Raw genomic sequence first — 23,902 nt, 5'->3', positions numbered from 1 at the left:
AGTTGGTTCAGAGTTCGTATTGATATTTCAACTTGTGTGTCTGGATCGTGTCTGGTGTGGATGTACAAAATCAACATGCGCACGATGGTGCACGTTGATGCACGCGGTGCCCAGTCTAGACAGTTGAAGTCGGAAGTTTACATACACTTAGGTTGGAGTCATTAAAACTTTTTTTTCAACCACTGCACAAATTTCTTGTTAAACCTCTCTTGGGCACGTGAGACAGTAGCGCCCCACCTCTTCAACAGCCAGTGAAACTGCTGGGCGCCAAATTTAAATACAGAAATACTTATTATAAAAATTTAGAAAACAAAACATATTTTCCATAGGTTTAAAGATTAACTTCTTGTGAATCCAACCACGGTGTCAGATTTTTAAAAACGCTTTACGGCGAAAGCATACCTTACGATTATTTGAGAACATAGCCCACTAGACAAATCATTACAAACAGTAGCCAGCCAAGTAGAACAGTTACACATGTCAGAAAGAGAGATAAAATTCATCCCTTACCTTTGATGATCTTCATATGGTTGCACTCAGCAGACATTCATTTACTCAATAAATGTTCCTTTTGTTCGATAAAGTCTCTTTATATCCAAAAACCTCAGTTTTGTTCGCGCGCTTTCTTCAGTAATCCACAGGCTCAAATGCAGTCAGAACAGGAAGACAAAAAAATTCTACTTGTATCCGTAAAGTTCATAGAAACATGTCAAACGATGTTTATATTCAAACGTCAGGTTGTTTTTTGCATAAATAATCGATAATATTTCAACCGGACAATAACGTTGTCAATTTAAAAGGTAAACAAGAAACGCACTCTCTCGGTCGTGCGCATGACACTTTAGGGTCCACTCATTCAGACTGCTCTTCTTCATTTTTCAGAATACAAGCATGAAACAATTTCTAAAGACTGTTGACATCTAGTGGAAGGCAAAGAAACTACAATTTGAGTCCTAAGTCAATGGATACTGTAATGGCATTGAATAGAAAACTAAAAAAAAAAAAAAAAAACTACTTCCTGAATGGATTTTTCTCAGGTTTTCGCCTGCCAAATCAGTTCTGTTAAACTCACAGACACTATTTTAACAGTTTTGAAAACTTTAGAGTGTTTTCTATCCAAATCTACCAGTTATATGCATATCATATCTTCTGGGCTGTCACGTTCCTGACCTGTTTTATGTTTAGTTTTGTGTGTTAGTTGGTCAGGACGTGAGTTTGGGTGGGCATTCTATGTTGTCTGTTTCTATGTTGGTTTAGGGTTGCCTGGTATGGCTCTCAATTGGAGGCAGGTGTTTGGCGTTCCTCTAATTGAGAGTCATATTTAGGTAGGCGGTTCACAGTGTTTGTTTGTGGGTGGTTGTCTCCTGTGTCCGTGTCAATGTTTGCACCATACGGGACTGTATACGGTTTGTTCATTTCATGTAGTCTGTTCATTTCGTTCTTCACGTTGTATGTAAGTTCGTCGTTCAGGACTGTCTACTTTCGTTTTGTTATTTTGTTAGTTTATAGTGAAGTTCGTGTTTTCGTCTTGTCTTTAATAAATCATTATGTCTTCACAATCCGCTGCGCCTTGGTTCCCTCAATACTCCTCCTTTTCGGTTGAAGAGGAGGAGGATTATCGTTACAGAACCACCCACCTATCCAGAGCCAAGCAGCGGGGTAAACGGAGTAAGGGACAGCGCAAGAAGGAGGAATGGACTTGGGACGATGTATTGGACGGTAAAGGTTGCTACACATGGGAGGAGATCCTGGCTGGAAGGGATCGCCTCCCATGGGAACAGGTGGAGGCACTGAGGAGAGCAGAGGCTACTGGAGTAAAGAACCGGAGTTATGAGGGGACGCGTCTTGCACGGAAGCCCGAAAAGCCCGTGAGTAATTCCCTAAAATTTCTTGGGGGGGGGGCTAAGGGGTTGTGGGCCAAGGGCAGGTAGGAGACCTGCGCCCACTTCCCAGGCTGACCGTGGAGAGCGGGAGTACGGGCAGACACCGTGTTACGCAGTAGAGCGCACGGTGTCTCCTGTACGTGTGCATAGCCCAGTGCGGGTTATTCCACCTCCCCGCACTGGTAGGGCTAGATTGGGCATTGAGCCAGGTGTCATGAGGCCGGCTCAACGCGTCTGGTCTCCAGTGCGTCTCCTCGGGCCGGCATACATGGCACCTGCCTTACGCATGGTTTCCCCGGTTCGCCTGCATAGCCCAGTGCGGGCTATTCCACCTCGCCGCACTGGCAGGGCGACCGGGAGCATTCAACCAGGTAAGGTTGGGCAGGCTCAATGCTCAAGAGAGCCAGTACGCCTGCACGGTCCGGTATTTCCGGCGCCACCTCCCCGCCCCAGCCTAGTACCTACAGTGCCTACATTACGCACTAGGCTACCAGTGCATTTCCAGAGCCCTGTTCCTCCTCCACGCACTCTCCCTGTAGTGCGTGCATCTAGCCCGGTGCCTCCAGTTCCGGCCCCACGCACTAAGCTACCAGTGCGTCTCCAGAGCCCTGTACACACTATATATTCTCCCCCTACTAATCCTGATGTGCTTGTCCTCAGCCCGGCGTCACCAGTGCCGGTATCACGCATCAGGGGTAGAGTAGGCTTTGAGGATACAGTGTGCCCTGTCCCTGCTCCCCGCACTAGTAGGAAGGTGCTTATCATTAGCACGGTGCCTCCAGTTCCGGCACCACGCACCAGGTCTACAGTGCGCCATATCCGGCCAGAGCCATCCGTCTCACCAGCGCCATCTGAGCCATCCGTCTCCCCAGCACCATCTGAGCCATCCGTCTCCCCAGCGCCATCTGAGCCATCCGTCTCCCCAGCGCCATCTGAGCCATCCGTCTGCCAGGAGCCTGCAAAGCCGCCCGTCTGCCATGAGCCTGCAAAGCCGCCCGTCTGCCATGAGCCTACAGAGCCGTCAGCCAGACAGGAGCCGCTAGAGCCATCAGCCAGACAGGAGCCGCTAGAGCCGTCAGCCAGACAGGATCTGCCAGAGCCGCCAACCAGACAGGATCTGCCAGAGCCGCCAACCAGACAGGATCTGCCAGAGCCGCCAACCAGACAGGATCTGCCAGAGCCGCCAACCAGACAGGATCTGCCAGAGCCGCCAGCGAGCCATGAGCAGCCAGAGCCGTCAGAGCGCCATGAGCAGCCAGAGCCGTCAAAGAGCCATGTGCAGCCAGAGCCGTCAGTGAGCCATGAGCAGCCAGAGCCGTCAGAGAGCCATGAGCAGCCAGAGCCGTCAGCCTGCCATGAGCGTCGTGAGCCGTCAGCCTGCCATGAGCGTCGAGAGCCGTCAGCCTGCCATGAGCGTCGAGAGCCGTCAGCCTGCCATGAGCGTCGAGAGCCGTCAGCCTGCCATGAGCGTCGAGAGCCGTCAGCCTGCCATGAGCGTCGAGAGCCGTCAGCCTGCCATGAGCGTCGAGAGCCGTCAGCCAGCCATGAGCATCGAGAGTCGTCAGTCAGCCATGAGCTGCCCTTCAGCCTGAAAAGGCTGGATACCCAGAACTGCCCATCAGCCCAGAGCTGTCTCTCTGTCCGGAGCTGCCTTTCAGTCCGGAGTTGCCCCTCTATCCTAATCTCCCTCTCTATCTTCATCTATCTCTATAGTCTTATCTATCCCTCTATCTTGATTTATCTCTCTGTCCTGGTGTTATCTTTATTTAATATATTATTAAGAGAATTGTGTGGGGGAAGAAAGAGGGTGGACATTCTTTGTGGGAGGAAGTTAGGATGGATTATGGTGGGGTGGGAACCGCGCCCGGAGCCTGAGCCACCACCGTGGTTAGATGCCCACCCAGACCCTCCCCTAGACTTTGTGCTGGTGCGTCCGGAGTTCGCACCTTGTGGGGGGGGTACTGTCACGTTCCTGACCTGTTTTATGTTTAGTTTTGTGTGTTAGTTGGTCAGGACGTGAGTTTGGGTGGGCATTCTATGTTGTCTGTTTCTATGTTGGTTTAGGGTTGCCTGGTATGGCTCTCAATTGGAGGCAGGTGTTTGGCGTTCCTCTAATTGAGAGTCATATTTAGGTAGGCGGTTCACAGTGTTTGTTTGTGGGTGGTTGTCTCCTGTGTCCGTGTCAATGTTTGCACCATACGGGACTGTATACGGTTTGTTCATTTCATGTAGTCTGTTCATTTCGTTCTTCACGTTGTATGTAAGTTCGTCGTTCAGGACTGTCTACTTTCGTTTTGTTATTTTGTTAGTTTATAGTGAAGTTCGTGTTTTCGTCTTGTCTTTAATAAATCATTATGTCTTCACAATCCGCTGCGCCTTGGTTCCCTCAATACTCCTCCTTTTCGGTTGAAGAGGAGGAGGATTATCGTTACATGGGCCCGAGAAGCAGGCAGTTTAATTTGGGCATGCATTTCATCCAAAATTCCGAATGCTGCCCCCTACCCTAGTGAAGTTAACAAACTATATTTTTGGCAATTTGGTTATGACATCTACTTTGTGCATGACACAAGTAACTTTGTTTACAGACAGATTATTTCACTTATAATTCACTGTATCACAATTCCAATGGGTCAAAAGTTTACATACACTAAGTTGACTGTGCCTTTAAACAGCTTGTAAAAATCCAGAAAATTATGTCATGGCTTTAGAAGCTTCTGATAGGCTAATTGACATAATTTGAGTCAATTGGAGGTTTACCTGTGGATGTATTTCAAGGCCTACCTTCAAACTCAGTGCCGCTTTGCTTGACATCATAGGAAAATCAAAAGAAATCAGCCAAGACCTCAGAAAAAAAATTGTAGACCTCCACAAGTCTTGTTCATCCTTGGGAGCAATTTCCAAACATCTGAAGGTACCACGTTCATCTGTACAAACAATAAAGTATAAAACTATGGGACCACGCAGCCGTCATACTGCTCAGGAAGGAGGCGTTCTGTCTCCTAGAGATGAACGTACTTTGGTGCGAAAAGTGCGTAAAACATTTAAACCTGTTAACCCTCGTAAGGCTGCAGGCCCAGACGGCATCCCCAGCCGCGTCCTCAGAGCATGCGCAGACCAGCTGGCTGGTGTGTTTACGGACATATTCAATCAATCCTTATCCCAGTCTGCTGTTCCCACATGCTTCAAGAGGGCCACCATTGTTCCTGTTCCCAAGAAAGCTAAGGTAACTGAGCTAAACGACTACCGCCCCGTAGCACTCACTTCCGTCATCATGAAGTGCTTTGAGAGACTAGTCAAGGACCATATCACCTCCACCCTACCTGACACCCTAGACCCACTCCAATTTGCTTACCCTCCCAATAGGTCCACAGACGACGCAATCGCAACCACACTGCACACTGCCCTAACCCATCTGGACAAGAGGAATACCTATGTGAGAATGCTGTTCATCGACTACAGCTCAGCATTTAACGCCATAGTACCCTCCAAACTCGTCAACAAGCTCGAGACCCTGGGTCTCGACCCCGCCCTGTGCAACTGGGTACTGGACTTCCTGACGTGCCGCCCCCAGGGGGTGAGGGTAGGTAACAACATCTCCACCCCGCTGATCCTCAACACTGGGGCCCCACAAGGGTGCGTTCTGAGCCCTCTCCTGTAGTCCCTGTTCACCCACGACTGCGTGGCCATGCACGCCTCCAACTCAATCATCAAGTTTGCGAACGACACTACAGTGGTAGGCTTGATTACCAACAACGACGAGACAGCCTACATTGAGGAGGTGAGGGCCCTCGGAGTGTGGTGTCAGGAAAATAACCTCACACTCAACGTCAACAAAACAAAGGAGATGATTGTGGACTTCAGGAAACAGCAGAGGGAGCACCCCCATATCCACATCGACGGGACAGTAGTGGAGAGGGTAGTAAGTTTTAAGTTCCTCTGCGTACACATCACGGACAAACTGAATTGGTCTACCCACACAGACAGTGTTGTGAAGAAGGCGCAGCAGCGCCTCTTCAACCTCAGGAGGCTGAAGAAATTTGGCTTGTCACCAAAAGCACTCACAAACTTCTACAGATGCACAATCGAGAGCATCCTGTCGGGCTGTATCACCGCCTGGTACGGCAACTGCTCCGTCCACAACCGTAAGGCTCTCCAGAGGGTAGTGAGGTCTGCACAACGCATCACCGGGGGCAAACTACCTGCCCTCCAGGACACCACCCGATGCCACAGGAAGGCCATAAAGATCATCAAGGACAACAACCACCCGAGCCACTGCCTGTTCACCCCGCTATCATCCAGAAGGCGAGGTCAGTACAGGTGCATCAAAGCAGGGACCGAGAGCCTTAAAAACAGCTTCCATCTCAAGGCCATCAGACTGTTAAACAGCCACCACTAACATTGAGTGGCTGCTGCCAACATACTGACTCAACTCCAGCCCACTTTAATAATGGAAATTGATGGAAATTGATCAAAAATGTATCACTAGCCACTTTAAACAATGCCACTTAATATAATGTACATGTATATACTGTGCTCTATATAATCTACTGCATCTTGCCATATTTATGTAATACATGTATCACTAGCCACTTTAAACTATGCCACTTTTATGTTTACATACCCTACATTACTCATCTCATATGTAAATACTGTACTCTATACCATCTACTGCATCTTGCCTATGCCGTTCTGTACCATCACTCATTCAAATATCTTTATGTACATATTCTTTATCCCTTTACACTTGTAAAGGTAGTACTTGGGGAATTGTTAGGTTAGATTACTCGTTGGTTATTACTGCATTGTCGGAACTAGAAGCACAAGCATTTCGCTACACTCGCATTAACATCTGCTAACCACGTGTATGTGACAAATAAAATTTGATTTGATTTGCAAATCAATCCCAGAACAACAGCAAAGGAGCTTGTGAAGATGCTGTAAGAAACAGATACAAAAGTATCTATATCCACAGTAAAACGAGTCATATATCTACATAACCTGAAAGGCCGCTCAGCAAGGAAGAAGCAACTGCTCCAAAACCGCCATAGAAAAAGCCAGACTACGGTTTGCAACTGCACATGGTGACAAAGATTGTACTTTTTGGAGAAATGTCCTCTGGTCTGATGAAACAAAAATAGAACAAAAATTTGAAATACTAATTGAGTGTATGTAAACTTCTGACCCACTGGGAATGTGATGAAAGAAATAAAAGCTGAAATAAATCATTCTCTCTACTATTATTCTGACATTTCACATTCTTAAAATAAAGTGGTTGTAGTGGCTGTCGTCTTCCTTCTCGTCTGAGGAGGAGAAGTTTGAAGGATCAGAGGACCAATGCGCAGCGTGGTAATTGTTAATCTTATTTAATGGAAGTGAACAACTCAAAATACAAAAACAACAAAGTGAAAACTGGACCCTTACTGGACCCTGGAGACGCACAGTAGGCTTGGTGCGTGGTGCCGGAACTGGTGGTACCGGCCTGGGGACACGCACCACTGGGCGAGTGCGGGGAGGAGGAGCAGGGCGTACTGGACTCTGGAGACGCACAGGAAGCCTGATGCGTGGTGTTGGCACTGGTGGTACTGGGCTGGTGCGAGGGGCTGCCACAGGCGGACTGGTGCATGGAGACGGCACCGGATAGACCGGACCTTGGAGGCGCACTACAGGTCTCGAGCACCGAGCCTGCCCAACCTTACCTGGCTGAATGCTCCCCGTAGCCAGGCCAGTGCGGCGAGGTGGAATAGCCCGCACTGGGCTGTGCTGGCGAACCGGGGACACCATGCGTAGGGCTGGTGCCATATACACGGCCCGAGGAGACGCACTGGAGACCATATGCGTAGAGCCGGCTTCATGGCACCTGGCTCGATGACAACTCTAGCCCGGCCGATACGAGATGCTGCTATGTACTGCACCGGGCTATGCCTGCTTACCGGGGACACCGTGCACATCTTTGCATAACACGGTGCCTGCCCGGTCGCTCTCTCTCCATGGTAAGCACGGGGAGTTGGCTCAGGTCTCCTACCTGGCTTAGCCACACTCCCCGTGTGCCTCCCCCCAATACATTTTTAGGGCTGCCTCTCTGGCTTCCAGCCGCGCTTTCGTGCAGCCTCCTCATACCACCGCCTCTCCGCTTTCGCTGCCTCCAGCTCAGCTTTGGGGCGGCGATACTCACCAGCCTGTACCCAGGGTCCCTTTCCATACAGAATCTCCTCCCAAGTCCATTTCTTCAGTAATCGCTGGTTCTCCTGTTGCTGCCCGTTAACACGCTGCTTGGTCTTTTTTGGTGGGTGGTTCTGTAACGGCTGTCGTCTTCCTCCTCGTCTGAGGAGGAGAAGTTTGAAGGATCAGAGGACCAATGTGCAGCGTGGTAATTGTTAATCTTTTTTAATGGAAGTGAACAACTCAAAATACAAAAACAACGAAGTGAAAACAGAAACAGTTCTATCTGGTGCAGACACACAAAGACTGAAAACAACCACCCACAAAACCCAACAGAAAACAGGCTACCTAAATATGGTTCCCAATCAGGGACAACGATTGACAGCTGCCTCTGATTGAGAACCATATCAGGCCAAACACAGAAAACCAACACAGAAATAGAAAACATAGATTACCCACCCAACTCACGCCCTGACCACACTAAATCAAAGAAAATACAAAAGAACTATGGTCAGAACGTGACAGTAGTGATCCTAACTGACATAAGACAGGGAATTCTTACTAGGATTAAATGTCAGGAATTGTGAAAAACTGAGTTTAAATGTATTTGGCTAAGGTATATGTAAACTTCCGACTTCAACTGTGCCTTTGATGATACAGTGGTACTGTACCAATACATGTTTACAACCTCTTCAGAAGAGATAGGAATGCCAATGGGATGGTGGATGTGTTGTTGCTGTTTATATTCAGAACCACATTCCTATAATCATTCCTGAGGATCTCATGTCAAATGCTGTAGAAGTAATATGGTTACAGGTTCATCTGCCTCACCTAAAGCCCATTCTGTTGGGACGTTGCTATAAACCAAGTACTAACAGTCAGTATCTGGATAATACGTGTGAAATGCTTGATAATGTATGTGATATCAACAGAGAGGTATATTTTCTGGGTGACCTAAATATACACTGGCTTTCATCAAGCTGTCCATTCAAGAAAAAGCTTCAAACATTAACCAGTGCCTGCAACCTGGTTCAGGTAGGATGACCACATTTCAAATACCCAAATGTGGGACAACAGGATTATTTTGTGGGACAGTGTAACCTACATGAATAAAAACATTTGGCAGCCTTGGCAGCAGCTGATGGGCATCCATAGTAAATACAAATACAAATCACTGAGGACTTGTCATGTACCAACAACACCATCACTCTTGTCAAGATGGTACAACAGCATCTCAACTTCCTAAGGCGGCTGAAGAAATTCAGCATGCCGCCCCGGGTCCTCTTCAAATGCTACCAATACACCATCGAGAGCGTCCCGACCAGTTGCATCACGGCCTGGTACGGGCTTCATCCATGACCGCAAGACCCTCCAGGACATCTCCTCGAAACGGTGCCTGAGAAAGGCACGCAGCATCATCAAGGACCCCACACACCCCAGCCACTGTTTTCTCCCTTACCGTCAGGCATGAGGTCTGATACCAACAGGCTCAGAGACAGTTTCTATCTACAAGCCATCAGACTGCTGAACACTTAAACTGAACTGACCACCTGCTCTGATTCTCCACACGTTAGCACACATGCACTCACTCATGCACACACCCACACAGACATACAGACGCACACATATACAGTACATTCATGCTACACACATCACAACTGCTACTACCAGACTCTTATTATACTGCTCAGTTTATACACTGCCCCCATCCCCCTCTATCCCAATGCACAGGACTATAAACTCTGTCTTCCTGTATTATACTTATGCTAAAATATTTATTCTGTTCTACTGAGCTACTTACTTTACTTTATGTATTATTTGATTTTATAATTTTTTATTGTTGTTGCATTGTCGAGAAGTAATCTGTAAGTAAGTACTTTGTTGGATGATTTTACCATGCGTATCCCTTACATATGACTAATAACATTTGAAACAGAAACACACTGTCTCACTCACACACAGACACAGACACACATACACACACACATAACAAACACAGTAAACAGTTCATGTTGATGCTAAATGCCATGTAGAGATTAAGATCTGGGTTGTAATAGCTGAGATTAGATAAGGAACATCAAGGTGAAGAGGGAGGCTCGGGGGAGAAAAACACGGCTCAGAGAGTGATCTCTCAAATGTCAAGATGTAAACACAACAGACGAAGAGCAGAGGAGTGTGAAGAGGGGAGAGGGGGGGGGGGGGGAGGAGGAGGAGGACTCAGCCTCATAATCAAAGCTGACATCTCTCAATTCGATTCAATTCAAGGGCATTATTGGCATGGGAAACATATGTTAACATTGGGGCGGCAGGTAGCCTAGCGGTTAAAGCGCTGGGCCAATAACCGAAAGGTTGCTTGATCGAATCTCCGAGCTGACGATGTAAAAATCTGTCGTTCTAACCCTGAACAAGGCAGGAACACTGTTCCCCAGCGGGCCGTCATTGTAAATAAGAATTTGGTCTTAACTGACATTCCTAGTTAAATAAGTTTCAATTAAAAAATATATATAAATTTGCCAAAGCACGTGAAGTAATAAACAAAAGTGAAATTTTAAATGAACAGTAAATATTACGCTCTCTCACTCACTATAACACAGATGAATCCTTTTGCTATCTTAATGAGGATCAATGATCACAGCTTCACTCTAGGCGTGTGTCATTGTTTAATGGTATCTGAGAGATAGATCCCTTAGCAGAGCTAAATAACATCTAGTAAGGTGAGGAACTCTGGTGTTGCTAGAGAGGATGTTTGTAATCTCTTACAGGATAGAACATGTCCCATGGCTGCATCTTATTCTAGGAGAGATGTCTCTCCCTCCTACCGGACCTGGATAGGGAAAGAGGGATACCTAGTTCAGTTGTACAACTGAATGCATTCAACTGAAATGTGTCTTCCGCATTTAACCCAACCCCTCTGAATCAGGGAGGTGCAGGGGGGCTGCCTGAAATCAACATCCATGTCATCGGCGCCTGGGGAACAGTGTGTTAACTGCCTTGCTCGTGGGCAGAACAACAGATGTTTACCTTGTCAGCTTGGGGATTCGATCCAGCAACCTTTCGGTTACTGGCCCAATGCTCCTACCCGCCACTATAGGTAACCTTACATGTATTTGTGGAAAGTGTCTGACTTGTCTTGTTGTTATTGTAATGTTAGTACCGTAACTTAATCAGATAGCTCTTCTATGTCAAACAAGTCAAATGACACTATATAGTTAATATTATCTAATAACACCTAACTGCATCTATATACTGTATAACTGCATTTTGTAGGCTACATTTAATCTATGGGGATGATAGATGATCTAATCTACATAGAGCGGGATGGGAAACGGGATGGCAGTGTAGTAGTAATATGAATGGCATGTATACACACAGCTAAACACAGATAGTGAGACTAGTGGTGTTTACCCTCAGCCCAGAGAAAGGCAGAGGAAGAGTTTTTCATCAGGGAGAGGAGATAACCGCTTTTTGTGGAACAGGATTGAAAAAAGCTCATTCTCCATATCCAACAGTACCACATCTCAGCTCCACAATATCTCATCCTTACCACGCTACACACAGACACCCCCACACACACACACACATAATGCTATCCAGATACATCCCACCTCCACGATATCTCATCCCCTGCCTGCTTTGCCTCACGCTTTCTTTGATTTCAAGAGCTGAACTATTCTGCAACATTTGTTGATGTGGTTCTGCTAGTAAATGCTGCAGAATTGTGCTTCTCTTGGAATCGCTGCTCTTCGCCGCCACGAGAAGTCCACGAGAGATCCATCGCCCACCGAGCTGAGAGCACAAAGATACACACACTCACACTTACACACGCACACAAATATACACACACACATCTGTTCTGTGCTATGCCTGAGCTCGCATGGTGCTCTGCTCCTCTCTTCTCCTGGACAGTTTTGGTCCAGTGGGTGACGGACCCGGTCAGTCAGTCCAAGCTGCTGTCTGTGTCTTAGGGCCCAGCTTCAGAGGTTCTGTAGGTGTATCTGGGGTTGTGTGGTGGATGACTTCCAGAGCTCGTTAACCTTGGGAGGCAGGCCCAGATTCAGCCCATCCCCCCGGGCCCCCAGGTTCGGGTATGATCTGTATGTAGAATGCTCCCCCTCTCTGACCAGCGCTGTCCAGCACACACAAACCATGCACGCAGAAAGACTCTCTCTGGCTCTCTACCTCTAGCATCACTCTTTCACTCTCTTTCTCTCTCTCTCTCTCTCTCTCTCTCCTTCTCAGTCATGGTTGATACAGTGTTTCGTTTTACGTTCTGGTCTAATATAAACAATGTTACCACATCAACAACAGCACAGCCTAGAAAATAGTCTTGTCATGTTGGAAGAAACATTATTAATACATGGTAACTTGCAGTCATTACTTTATGCTGATAGATGTATTGTATTTGTCCTATTTACACAGGGCAAACCCTGTTAAGTTTGAAAACTCACTACAGTAATTTTCGAATTTACAAGTAATTCACAAAGGTATCAAATGATTATGCAGTTAATCAAATCCCTCTTGTTTGAATTTAGCTGTTGTTTCAATTCCAGAGATCACATTCTATTGAAGCCGGCTGCAAGGTTTTAGGTCTTGCACTGTTGTTGTTTTTTACCATTGTTTAATTGCCGTGGTTTTGGTGTGTGTGTGTGTGTGTGTGTGTGTGTGTGTGTGTGTGTGTGTGTGTGTGTGTGTGTGTGTGTGTGTGTGTGTGTGTGTTCATGTGTGTATGCATGTGTGTCTCATCCCTCAGCTGTGTGTGGTCAGACAGCAGCATCATTAGGTTGACAGTTTAAAACAGTTCTGCTAGGGGAATAAGTGAGTTGTAGTGTGTGAATCAAGGCCATGTATAAAGCCACGTACTGTACCAGAGGTTAATGGCACAGGCAACCTTGGGCCGCTGTAGAGGATATCACTCATCATATTGATACTGCAGCTATGTGTGTGTTGACGGGAGGGGGTCTGCAGTGTGTGTGTGTGTGTGTGTGTGTGTGTGTGTGTGTGTGTGTGTGTGTGTGTGTGTGTGTGTGTGTGTGTGTGTGTGTGTGTGTGTGTGTGTGTGTGTGTGTGTCATTGTCCTGTCCTAATTGCTCACATTTGATCTAAATGGGTGTTGTTTCAGGGCATCTTGCTCTCCTCTAGGTTCATTTATCAGAGGGAGAAATGGAGAGACTCTATCTACAACTCAAGACTCAGTGCTTCAAGGTGAAGCCCTCAGATGGCTCAGTGTTACCTTGTTAAATCGATGAGCCCCAGAAGTGGAATTGTCCTCTGAGGATGGAGTGTGTGTCAGGGTTTCCGTTAGGAAAATGTGGCACCGGACATTTGACCGACAACATTTTAATTTACCAGACTTTTGAGAAGTCTGCCGGACCCATATGCATTGGGTGGGTAACCTGATAAGGGAGTCTACCCACGGTGCTCAGAATGACAGAAATCACATTTAGATTATGGTAATTAATATGAACAAAACATGCAAGTCCAGGATGCAACGATGTGCAGTCCTTCTTACCCAATTCTGATGTGCACTTTGAACATGTTAGAATCACTGTCCACACTCTCTCTCTGTCCTTTTCCTCATCCAGACAAGTAACGAACAGCAAAATCACTAGCCTATGTCAGTCTACTATCACCCATAGTAGAATAGTAGAAAAATTTACCTATTCTATTGGTCAGCTTGTGGAGAAAGAAATAGCCTGTTCCAAACAGACTCTGGTACAGTTGTAGGAAGATAGATCCCACATTCACACAACCCGCAGGCCTAGGTTACATCAAAACACGTTAAAAAGCAATAAGACTGATGCAACAGATCAGGGTTAGTTTAAAATGTTGATAAACTATTATTTCTTCCCATTATAAGCTCAGCCATGTTCGCAAGGCAGTAGGCTAGGTGCGAATATTAATTTCATAATGCAATTAGCGAGAAAACACCCCTGTCAAAACGCTCGCACATGCATGCTTTTCATGTGACAGAGATGAAAATATCCCTTAGAAATTTAGGAAGAGAGGAGATGTAATAGGCTACTTTGAAGCAAGGTAAGACATGCAACATAATATGTATTCAAACGTTCAGCTTTCAAACAATTACGTATATGTTTTCAAATGCATAGCCTACTGCCTCCAGCTCATTGCACAGTGGTGTGTGACACGCTGATGAAGCATGCCTTCCCTTGCTGTTCGAGATGCAGCAGCAGCTCTCGGCTGTCTGACAGGTTTTCCGCTCAAAGGCTCTGTATCTGTATGCTGTAGGCATGTGATAAATAAGATACATAACGAATATACTGTACACACAAACACAAATGTAATTAAATGAACCTATAGACCGATAAGCATGACCAAACGTATTTCCTTCGACTGGTATTTCCATCAATGAATAGGCTAAAAAGCATTATTTCGCAATGGGATCTTTTTTTCTTCTCCGGGACAATTGGCCGGCACCAATTTTATTTATCAGCTTTTCAATTTTTTTATAGGCCAAAAGCCGGCTATTACCGGCTAACGGAAACCCTGGTGTGTGTGGCTGTGTGCATTCATGCGTGTGTGTGTGTGTGTGTGTGTGTGTGTGTGTGTGTGTGTGTGTGCGTGCGTGCGTGCGTGCGTGCGTGCGGTACCATCGGTTAAAGGCTGAGAGGGATTTGAAAGGCCATTTGTCCCTGAGGCAGACAGGCTTTAGGAGCAGACTGCAGGGAGAGAGAGGGAGAGGGGGAGCGAGAGAGGGGAGGGAGAGAGGGAGATGGAGAGCAAGGGAGTTTAGGAGAAGAAAGGAAGAGGAGAATAGAGGGAGTTTTTTTCTATTCACTACTTTCAATATAGTTCATTTTCCTCATCGTTCTGGATATAAATCAGTAGAGATTAATATCATAAGGTCAACAGATTGTATTTGCAGTCTAAGCCATTGTCCTTTCACTGTGTCTAACAGTCCATTTGATACCATCTCGCTTTCTCTTTTGTCCATTTGCTGATGATAAAGCACAATTTTAAACTAGTTTTAGTGGGAGGAGCTGTCATTGTCTGTTATCCTGCCATATATAACCATATCTCTGTCTGTTATCCTGTCATATATAACCATACCTATGTGTCTGTTATCCTGCCATATATAATCATATATCTGTGTCTGTTATCCTGCCATATATAATCATATATATGTGTCTGTTATCCTGCCATGTATAACCATACCTATGTGTCTGTTATCCTGCCATATATAATCATATATCTGTGTCTGTTATCCTGCCATATATAATCATACATATGTGTCTATTATCCTGCCATATATAATCATATATATGTGTCTGTTATCCTGCCATATATAATCATATATCTGTGTCTGTTATCCTGCCATATATAACCTATCTCTGTGTCTGTTGTCCTGCCATTTATAACCACATCTCTGTGTCTGTTATTCTGCCATATATAACCATACATATGTGTCTGTTATCCTGCAATATATAACCATATCTATGTGTCTGCTATCCTGCCATATATAATCATATCTCTGTCTCTGTTATCCTGCTATATATAGCCATATCTCTGTGTCTGTTATCCTGCCATATATAACCATATCTCTGTGTCTGTTATCCTGTCATATATAACCATATCTCTGTGTCTGCTATCCTGACATATATAGCCATATCTCTGTGTCTGTTATCCTGTCATATATAACCATATCTCTGTGTCTGCTATCCTGCCATATATAGCCATATCTCTGTGTCGGTTATCCTGCCATATATAACCATATCTCTGTGTCTGTTATCCTGTCATGTATAACCATATGTCTGTCGCTGTTATCCTGCCATATATAACCATATCTCTGTGTCTGTTATCCTGCCATATATAACCATATACCTGTGTCTGTTATCCTGCCATATATAACCATATACCTGTGTCTGTTATCCTGCCATATATAACCATATACCTGTGTCTGTTATCCTGCCATATATAACCATATATCCCTCTGTCTCTCGACTGCAGCGTGTCGTCCAGGCTTCTACAAGGCGTTTGCGGGGAACATCAAGTGTTCCAAGTGTCCCCCTCACAGTTTCAGCTATGGAGAGGGGGCTGCTGTCTGCCACTGTGAGAAGGCTTTCTACAGAGCTGCCAGAGACCCACCAACTATGGCATGCACACGTGAGTATCATCAATCAAACAATCAGTCAATCAATCAATCAGCAATCTCGTTATTGTCTAAGCAGCCCTCAATACACTCAGATAGAGCACAGTACAGGTCTGTAGTGGTATATACTCAGGAACAAAGACAGAGAGAGAAAGAGATGGGGGGGTAAAGAGAGGTAGAGTGAGAGGGAGAGAGAGAGAGAGAAAGAGACAGGTACAGTAGAGAGAGGAAGAGAGAGTAGAGAGCTGATAGAGATCTGTTGAGTGGAGAACGGGAGCTGATTGATGGACACTGGGACACAGCTTGCCTCTCAGACAGAGAAAATAGAGGGAGAGCACAGATAGAGGACAGGAAGCCAACGGACAGATGCTGACAGAGGAGGAGGAGGTGGAAAAGGAGGTGCTCACTTCATCTGTCCTGAGAGAGAAACACTAAGCAGGACTGATGAGAGAGAGAGAGCGTGAAAGAGAGAGAGAGAGCTTGAGAGACAGGTTTATTCATGGAGAGGGGTTGGCTGGAGGGGAGGACAGTGAAGGGGGAAAGAAGGAGGGTGAATGAGTTAAGGAGAGGGGAGCAGGAGGGGGGAGGCGGGGGGGACATGAGAGAAGGATAGAGGGAAGGTGGAGAGCAGATGAGAAGGATGGAGGGGAGGAGGAGGGCAGGAAAGAGGGAATGGGAGTGGGGAAGGGCAGGAGAGGGGAAGGTAGAAGGACAGGAGAGGGGGATGGAGGGCAGGAGAGGGCTCCAGACTATTGTCCAGACAGACAGTGAGCTTGGCAGGACTGGAGAGTTTAAATCCCTCAGGCCTTTTAACACTGCCCCTCTGACAGCTGGCACTGCTCTGTACAACACAATATCTGCACACTCACACACACATTACCTGCACACACACACACACACAATGCCTGCACACATCTACTTAATGCCTGTATGCACCGTCTCACAATCCCTGGATGCTCTCCCAGAATAACTTGATGAGAAGCTCTCTGTACTAGATAGTCGATGTACAGTGGTATCAAAGTAGACATGATATTATAATAGTAAGGTTTTGGTTTTTAGCCTTGATTTAAACTAATACCATTTACCTTGTACCATAAGAACTGTTCTGTTTCAATGTGTATTATACTCAGATTTATACTCCTACCACTACCAGCTAAAGAGAGTTTAGGACAGAAACATGATCAATCAACATGAAGCCTTTCTACCTCTCTCTCTCCTCCAGGATCCCTGCTCCCCTTGTCGTAATGTGGTCTTCAACCTGAATGACACCTCTCTCTCTCTCTCTCCTCCAGGTCCCCCCTCACCTCCTCATGACGTGGTCTTCAACCTGAATGACACCTCTCTCTCTCTCTCTCCTCCAGGTCCCCCCTCACCTCCTCATAATGTGGTCTTCAACCTGAATGACACCTCTCTCCTCACTCTCTCTCTCTCCTCCAGGTCCCCCCTCACCTCCTCGTAACGTGGTCTTCAACCTGAATGACACCTCTCTCTCTCTCTCCTCCAGGTCCCCCCTCACCTCCTCGTAACGTGGTCTTCAACCTGAATGACACCTGTCTACTGTTAGAGTGGTCTCCACCCAGTGACATGGGTGGTCGCAGGGACCTGACCTATAACGTCCTGTGTAAACGCTGCGGCCCAGAGCCCGACCAATGCCAGCTGTGTGGGGAGGAGCTTCGCTTCGTGCCCCGCCCCCAGGGCCTGACCAACGCCATGGTAACAGTGATGGACTTCTCGGCTCACGCCAACTACACCTTCGAGATCGAGTCGCTGAACGGAGTATCTGAGATGAGCCACTTCCCGAGACCTGTGGCCGCCATCACTGTCTCCACCGACCAGGGCGGTGGGTAGACCTAAACGCTGACCTCTAACCCCTAAACCCTGACCCTTGGCAATCATTGCAGTCTCCATAACACAGTACACACACTCTCACACACATACACTGTCGCATACACTCTCAAAGCACAGTGACTCTCTGGGTGATGTACTGTAGAACAGCTACGGTTCTCATCTGTGCAAACATTGTGTGTTTTATTTTTCTCTCTCTCTCTCTCTCTCTCTCTCTGTCTCTCTCTCTCTCTCACTCTCTCTCTCAATTCAATTCAATTCAATTCAATTTGCTTTATTGGCATGACATAACAATGTACATATTGCCAAAGCTTATTTTGGATATTTACAATATAAAAAGGAGAATCAAAATTGTCAACGGGACAACAGTAACAACAATAACTAAGTGTCAAAATAACCATACATTCAACAATAACAATAAACATACAGTAGAGTACATGTGCAGGTTGATTGGTCTGTCAGACACTGCCCCTCAACTTATGGCAGGCAGCAATGTAGTGCGCTGCCAACCCACAGCTCTCTGCGTCCTCCCCCAACAGGACGGGTAGCCTATCCTCATCAGAGAGGTCTTTGAAACCTTGAATAAGGGTTTCAAATTTGGGAAAATGACACTCTCTAATTGTTTTATATTTTTTACATTTTGTCAGGAATTGCAGCTCCGTCTCAGGTTCTGCTGTTGTGCAGTGGTAGCCTTTCCTCTATAGGGAGCCAGGTTTTCCTGTGTCTACCCTTCTCAATGGCAAGGCTGTGCTCACTGAGCCTGTACTTTGTCAAGGTTTTTCTAAGGTTTTGATCAGTAACCATGGTCAAATATTTAGCCACAGTGTACTGTCGATTTAGGGCCAGATAGCACTGCGTTTTGCTTTGTGTTTGTGCTTGTGTTTCCCAATAAGCAATATAGTTTTGTTTTGACTGTGTTGTAATTTGGTTTATCCTTATTGATTGGATGTTCTGGTCCTGAGGCGTCAGTGTGTTAGTAGAACAGGTTTGTGAACTCAGCCCCAGGACCAGCTGGATGAGGGGACTCTTTTCTTTGCTCAGCTCTTGGCATTGCAGGGCTTGGTAGGGTGGGGAAGATCTCCTCTGAGTTATATGGGGATTCTGGGGGGGGATATATATTGGGTGGGGAAGATCTCCTCTGAGTAATATGGGGATTCTGAGGGGGGGATATATATTGCGCAAAGGAACACATATTTTCAGGCAGTACAAGTTATTTTTTCAGTTTTAACCAAATGTGATATTTGCCAATTTTGATGGGATCAATTAGATGTTGTAGTTCGGATTTGTACCAAATGATCAGTCCTCCAGAGTCTCTGCCTCTATTGACAGAGCTTTGTTTTTGTGACGGCACAATTACCTCTCTGTAACCTGTGGGACAGTGAGTGACAATGTCAGCCTTACACCATGTCTCCTGCAGAATGATGACGTCAACATCTTTAAGGTTTTTGTTGAACTCCAGTGCTAAACTCTTCAGTCCAAAGGTTGATGAGTTTAGGCCCTGAATGTTCCACATGCTAACTGATAGCGATTTCATGTTCCAAAAGAAAGAATAGCAGTCAGAAATACAGTGACTACTAACTAATAAGTTGTTAAGAGTGAGATAAACAGGATAACAGCTAACATTTTTTTCTGTTATATATATATATATATATATATATATATATATATATATATATATATATATATATTCCTATTCATTGAACAAGTAAATTCTGGTACAATAGGTGTGTGTGTGTGTGTGTGTGTGTGTGTGTGTGTGTGTGTGTGTGTGTGTGTGTGTGTGTGTGTGTGTGTGTGTGTGTGTGTGTGTGTGTGTGTGTGTGTGTGTGTGTGTGTGTGTGTGTGTGTGTGTGTGTGTGTGTGTGTGTGTGCATGCATCCGTGTGTGTTTAGTGCAGTTTAGTGCAGATGTATTGGAGGAGCTGTTTAATCTCACTTAATCCTATAGGGTTCTCCTGTCCTCTGTTCCTCTCTGGTCTGGTAGGGGTGGTGGTCTGGTGCGGGGTAGTAGGATGGGCCCGGTCCGGTCTGGCTAAGCCGATGGAAGTGGTGATGCTCTGGTGGTTGGTGGGGCCTGTGGGGTGCGCTGGGTCTGGTGTGGCGTTGAATGGGCCTGGGGCTCCTTGGTGGTGCAGTGGTCTGGTAGGGGTCCTCTGTCCAGTGTGGCATGGGGTGTTTGTCTACCAAGTGCCACGTCCTTTAGAGACTTGGCAAACATCCCTCCTGTCTGCTTCCTCAGCTGGGAGTGGTCGTGCAGATCCTGTGGGGTGATTGTTGGGTGGTGAGCAACGTGTACGTTCGGGAGTAGGCCACACCCTCTGGTGATGTCAGCGTTGACTTTCTGAATGGTACAGGGATGAAAGTCTTTGCGGGGCAGCAGAGTGGAGATGGTGATGTGGGAGTTGGGGAACCACTCAGAGGCCCTCTCTGCTACTCTGCTGACCAGGCTGCCTACTCTCTCCTGCTCCTCTCTCTGCTACTCTGCTGACCAGGCTGTCTACTCTCTCCTGCTCCTCTCTCTGCTACTCTGCTGACCAGGCTGCCTACTCTCTCCTGCTCCTCTCTCTGCTACTCTGCTGACCAGGCTGCCTACTCTCTCATGCTCCTCTCTCTGCTACTCTGCTGACCAGGCTGCCTACTCTCTCCTGCTCCTCTCTCTGCTACTCTATTGACCAGGCTGCCTACTCTCTCCTGCTCCTCTCCCTGCTACTCTGCTGAACAGGCTGCCTACTCTCTCCTGCTCCCCTCTCTGCTACGCTGTTGACCAGGCTGCCTACTCTCTCCTGCTCCTCTCTCCGCTACTCTGTTGACCAGGCTGCCTACTCTCTCCTGCTCCTCTCTCTGCTACTCTGTTGACCAGGCTGCCTACTCTCTCCTGCTCCTCTCTCTGCTACTCTGCTGACCAGGCTCCCTACTCTCTCCTGCTCCTCTCTCTGCTACTCTGTTGACCAGGCTGCCTACTCTCTCCTGCTCCTCTCTCTGCTACTCTGTTGACCAGGCTGCCTACTCTCTCCTGCTCCACTCTGCTGACCAGGCTGCCTACTCTCTCCTGCTCCACTCTGCTGACCAGGCTGCCTACTCTCTCCTGCTCCACTCTGCTGACCAGGCTGCCTACTCTCTCCTGCTCCACTCTGTTGACCAGGCTGCCTACTCTCTCCTGCTCCACTCTGCTGACCAGGCTGCCTACTCTCTCCTGCTCCTCTCGCAGGTTGTTGGTGCCGGTGTGAATAATAATGTGGCCTGGTGTGCCAAAGTCAGGCTGGGACAGGATGTGGAGAGCCTCCTGTGTTTTTGGGCAGCATATTTTGCACACCTTGTGTTGGGGGAAGAGTTTATCTTCTTGGATGAATTTCCCATTTGAGTCAATGAGGATGGCCACCTCAGTGGGTTTTACCAGATTAGTGCGTTTACGGTCGGGGGCTGGAGTACACAGAGCCTGTGTACATGGAGGGGTGTGTGGGGGTGTGTCAGGAGGGGGCAGAGATCTTCTCTCTCTGTAGTAGGTGTCTCCATGTGAGTCTCCTTGTTGACTGGGGGTGTGGGTAAAGGTGGGTCAGTGGGGTTGTTAGGGGTGGTGAGGGACTGCAGCTTCTCTCTGGGAGTCTCTACAGTCTGTTCTCTGTGCTGTAGCACCCTCTTGATGCCAGACAACTCCTTTGCCATCTCCTCCTTTACCTGCACCAGCTCTCTCCTCATGGTGACCTTTACCTCCTCAAGCGCTGTGGTAAGGCTCTCGCTCAGCTCCTGGACAGAGTTCTTCAGCTGGGTCCTGCACTGGTTGATATAGTCCTGTAGAAGCTCTGTGTCTGGGCTGGAGGTGGTGTAGCTGGGGGGCTGCTCCTTCAGCTCAGTAACCCATACCTCTATCACAGCCAGCCTGTCTCTCAACAGGCTGATGGTAGTGTGGTCTTGGCTCTGGTGGTTGTAGGCAGGCAGGGGGGAGGATGGTCCTGCTGTTGGGGTGCCTGAGGTGAGGGGAGAGGTCGGGGTGCTGTCCTTTTCTTTTTTGCTTTCCGCTGTCTTCGTTAGGGTGGGGAAGTCCTGCACAACAGAGCTGAGTGCAGCCTCACTGCCCTGGACCATGACAGTGCTGGTCTTTATGTCCTGGACCATGACAGTGCTGGTCTTTATGTCCTGGACCATGATAGTACTGGTCTTTATGTCCTGGACCATGACAGTGCTGGTCTTTATGTCCTGGACCATGACAGTGCTGGTCTTTATGCCCTGGACCATGACAGTACTGGTCTTTATGTCCTGGACCATGACAGTGCTGGTCTTTATGTCCTGGACCATGACAGTGCTGGTCTTTATGTCCTGGACCATGATAGTACTGGTCTTTATGTCCTGGACCATGACAGTGCTGGTCTTTATGTCCTGGACCATGACAGTGCTGGTCTTTATGCCCTGGACCATGACAGTACTGGTCTTTATGTCCTGGACCATGACAGTGCTGGTCTTTATGTCCTGGACCATGACAGTACTGGTCTTTATGTCCTGGACCATGACAGTACTGGTCTTTATGTCCTGGACCATGACAGTACTGGTCTTTATGTCCTGGACCATGACAGTACTGGTCTTTATGTCCTGGACCATGACAGTGCTGGTCTTTATGCCCTGGACCATGACAGTGCTGGTCTTTATGTCCTGGACCATGACAGTACTAGTCTTTATGTCCTGGACCATGACAGTGCCGGTCTTTATGTCCTGGACCATGACAGTGCTGGTCTTTATGTCCTGGACCATGACAGTACTGGTCTTTATGTCCTGGACCATGACAGTGCTGGTCTTTATGTCCTGGACCATGACAGTGCTGGTCTTTATGTCCTGGACCATGACAGTACTGGTCTTTATGTCCTGGACCATGACAGTACTGGTCTTTATGCCCTGGACCATGACAGTGCTGGTCTTTATGTCCTGGACCATGACAGTACTGGTCTTTATGTCCTGGACCATGACAGTACTGGTCTTTATGCCCTGGACCATGACAGTACTGGTCTTTAACCCCTGGACCATGACAGTGTTGGTCTTTATGTCCTGGACCATGACAGTGCTGGTCTTTATGCCCTGGACCATGACAGTGCTGGTCTTTATGTCCTGGACCATGACAGTACTGGTCTTTATGTCCTGGACCATGACAGTACTGGTCTTTATGTCCTGGACCATGACAGTGCTGGTCTTTATGTCCTGGACCATGACAGTGCTGGTCTTTATGCCCTGGACCATGACAGTACTGGTCTTTATGTCCTGGACCATGACAGTGCTGGTCTTTATGTCCTGGACCATGACAGTACTGGTCTTTATGTCCTGGACCATGACAGTACTGGTCTTTATGTCCTGGACCATGACAGTACTGGTCTTTATGTCCTGGACCATGACAGTACTGGTCTTTATGTCCTGGACCATGACAGTGCTGGTCTTTATGCCCTGGACCATGACAGTGCTGGTCTTTATGTCCTGGACCATGACAGTGCTGGTCTTTATGTCCTGGACCATGACAGTACTGGTCTTTATGTCCTGGACCATGACAGTGCTGGTCTTTATGCCCTGGACCATGACAGTGCTGGTCTTTATGTCCTGGACCATGACAGTACTGGTCTTTATGTCCTGGACCATGACAGTACTGGTCTTTATGTCCTGGACCATGACAGTACTGGTCTTTATGTCCTGGACCATGACAGTGCTGGTCTTTATGTCCTGGACCATGACAGTGCTGGTCTTTATGTCCTGGACCATGACAGTACTGGTCTTTATGTCCTGGACCATGACAGTGCTGGTCTTTATGTCCTGGACCATGACAGTGCCGTTCTGATACATGTTTACCGTCAGAAACCTGTTTTCCTGGTCCTTATCGCTGTCCTCAAACATGTGGATTTGCCTTCCCTTGCAGATGCCTTTTTTTGTGGTATAGC

General features: G+C 47.2%; 1 protein-coding gene across 1 annotated transcript in view; it reads left to right on the top strand.

Annotated features, from left to right (window-relative positions):
- Positions 1-23,902, top strand: part of LOC129820950 (ephrin type-A receptor 6-like) — a 345,999-nt gene that overhangs the window by 186,459 nt on the left and 135,638 nt on the right. The window contains exons 6-7 of the mRNA XM_055878103.1: positions 16,008-16,163; positions 17,654-17,989. Of these exons, the coding sequence (XP_055734078.1) occupies positions 16,008-16,163; positions 17,654-17,989 (492 nt within the window). The remainder of the gene's footprint in view (positions 1-16,007; positions 16,164-17,653; positions 17,990-23,902) is intronic.

The sequence above is a fragment of the Salvelinus fontinalis genome, chromosome 23, assembly GCF_029448725.1.
Source record: "Salvelinus fontinalis isolate EN_2023a chromosome 23, ASM2944872v1, whole genome shotgun sequence".
Classification (NCBI taxonomy): Eukaryota; Metazoa; Chordata; class Actinopteri; order Salmoniformes; family Salmonidae; genus Salvelinus; species Salvelinus fontinalis.
Note: the sequence above shows the minus strand (reverse complement) of the source record. Positions and strands in the feature narration are given on the sequence as shown.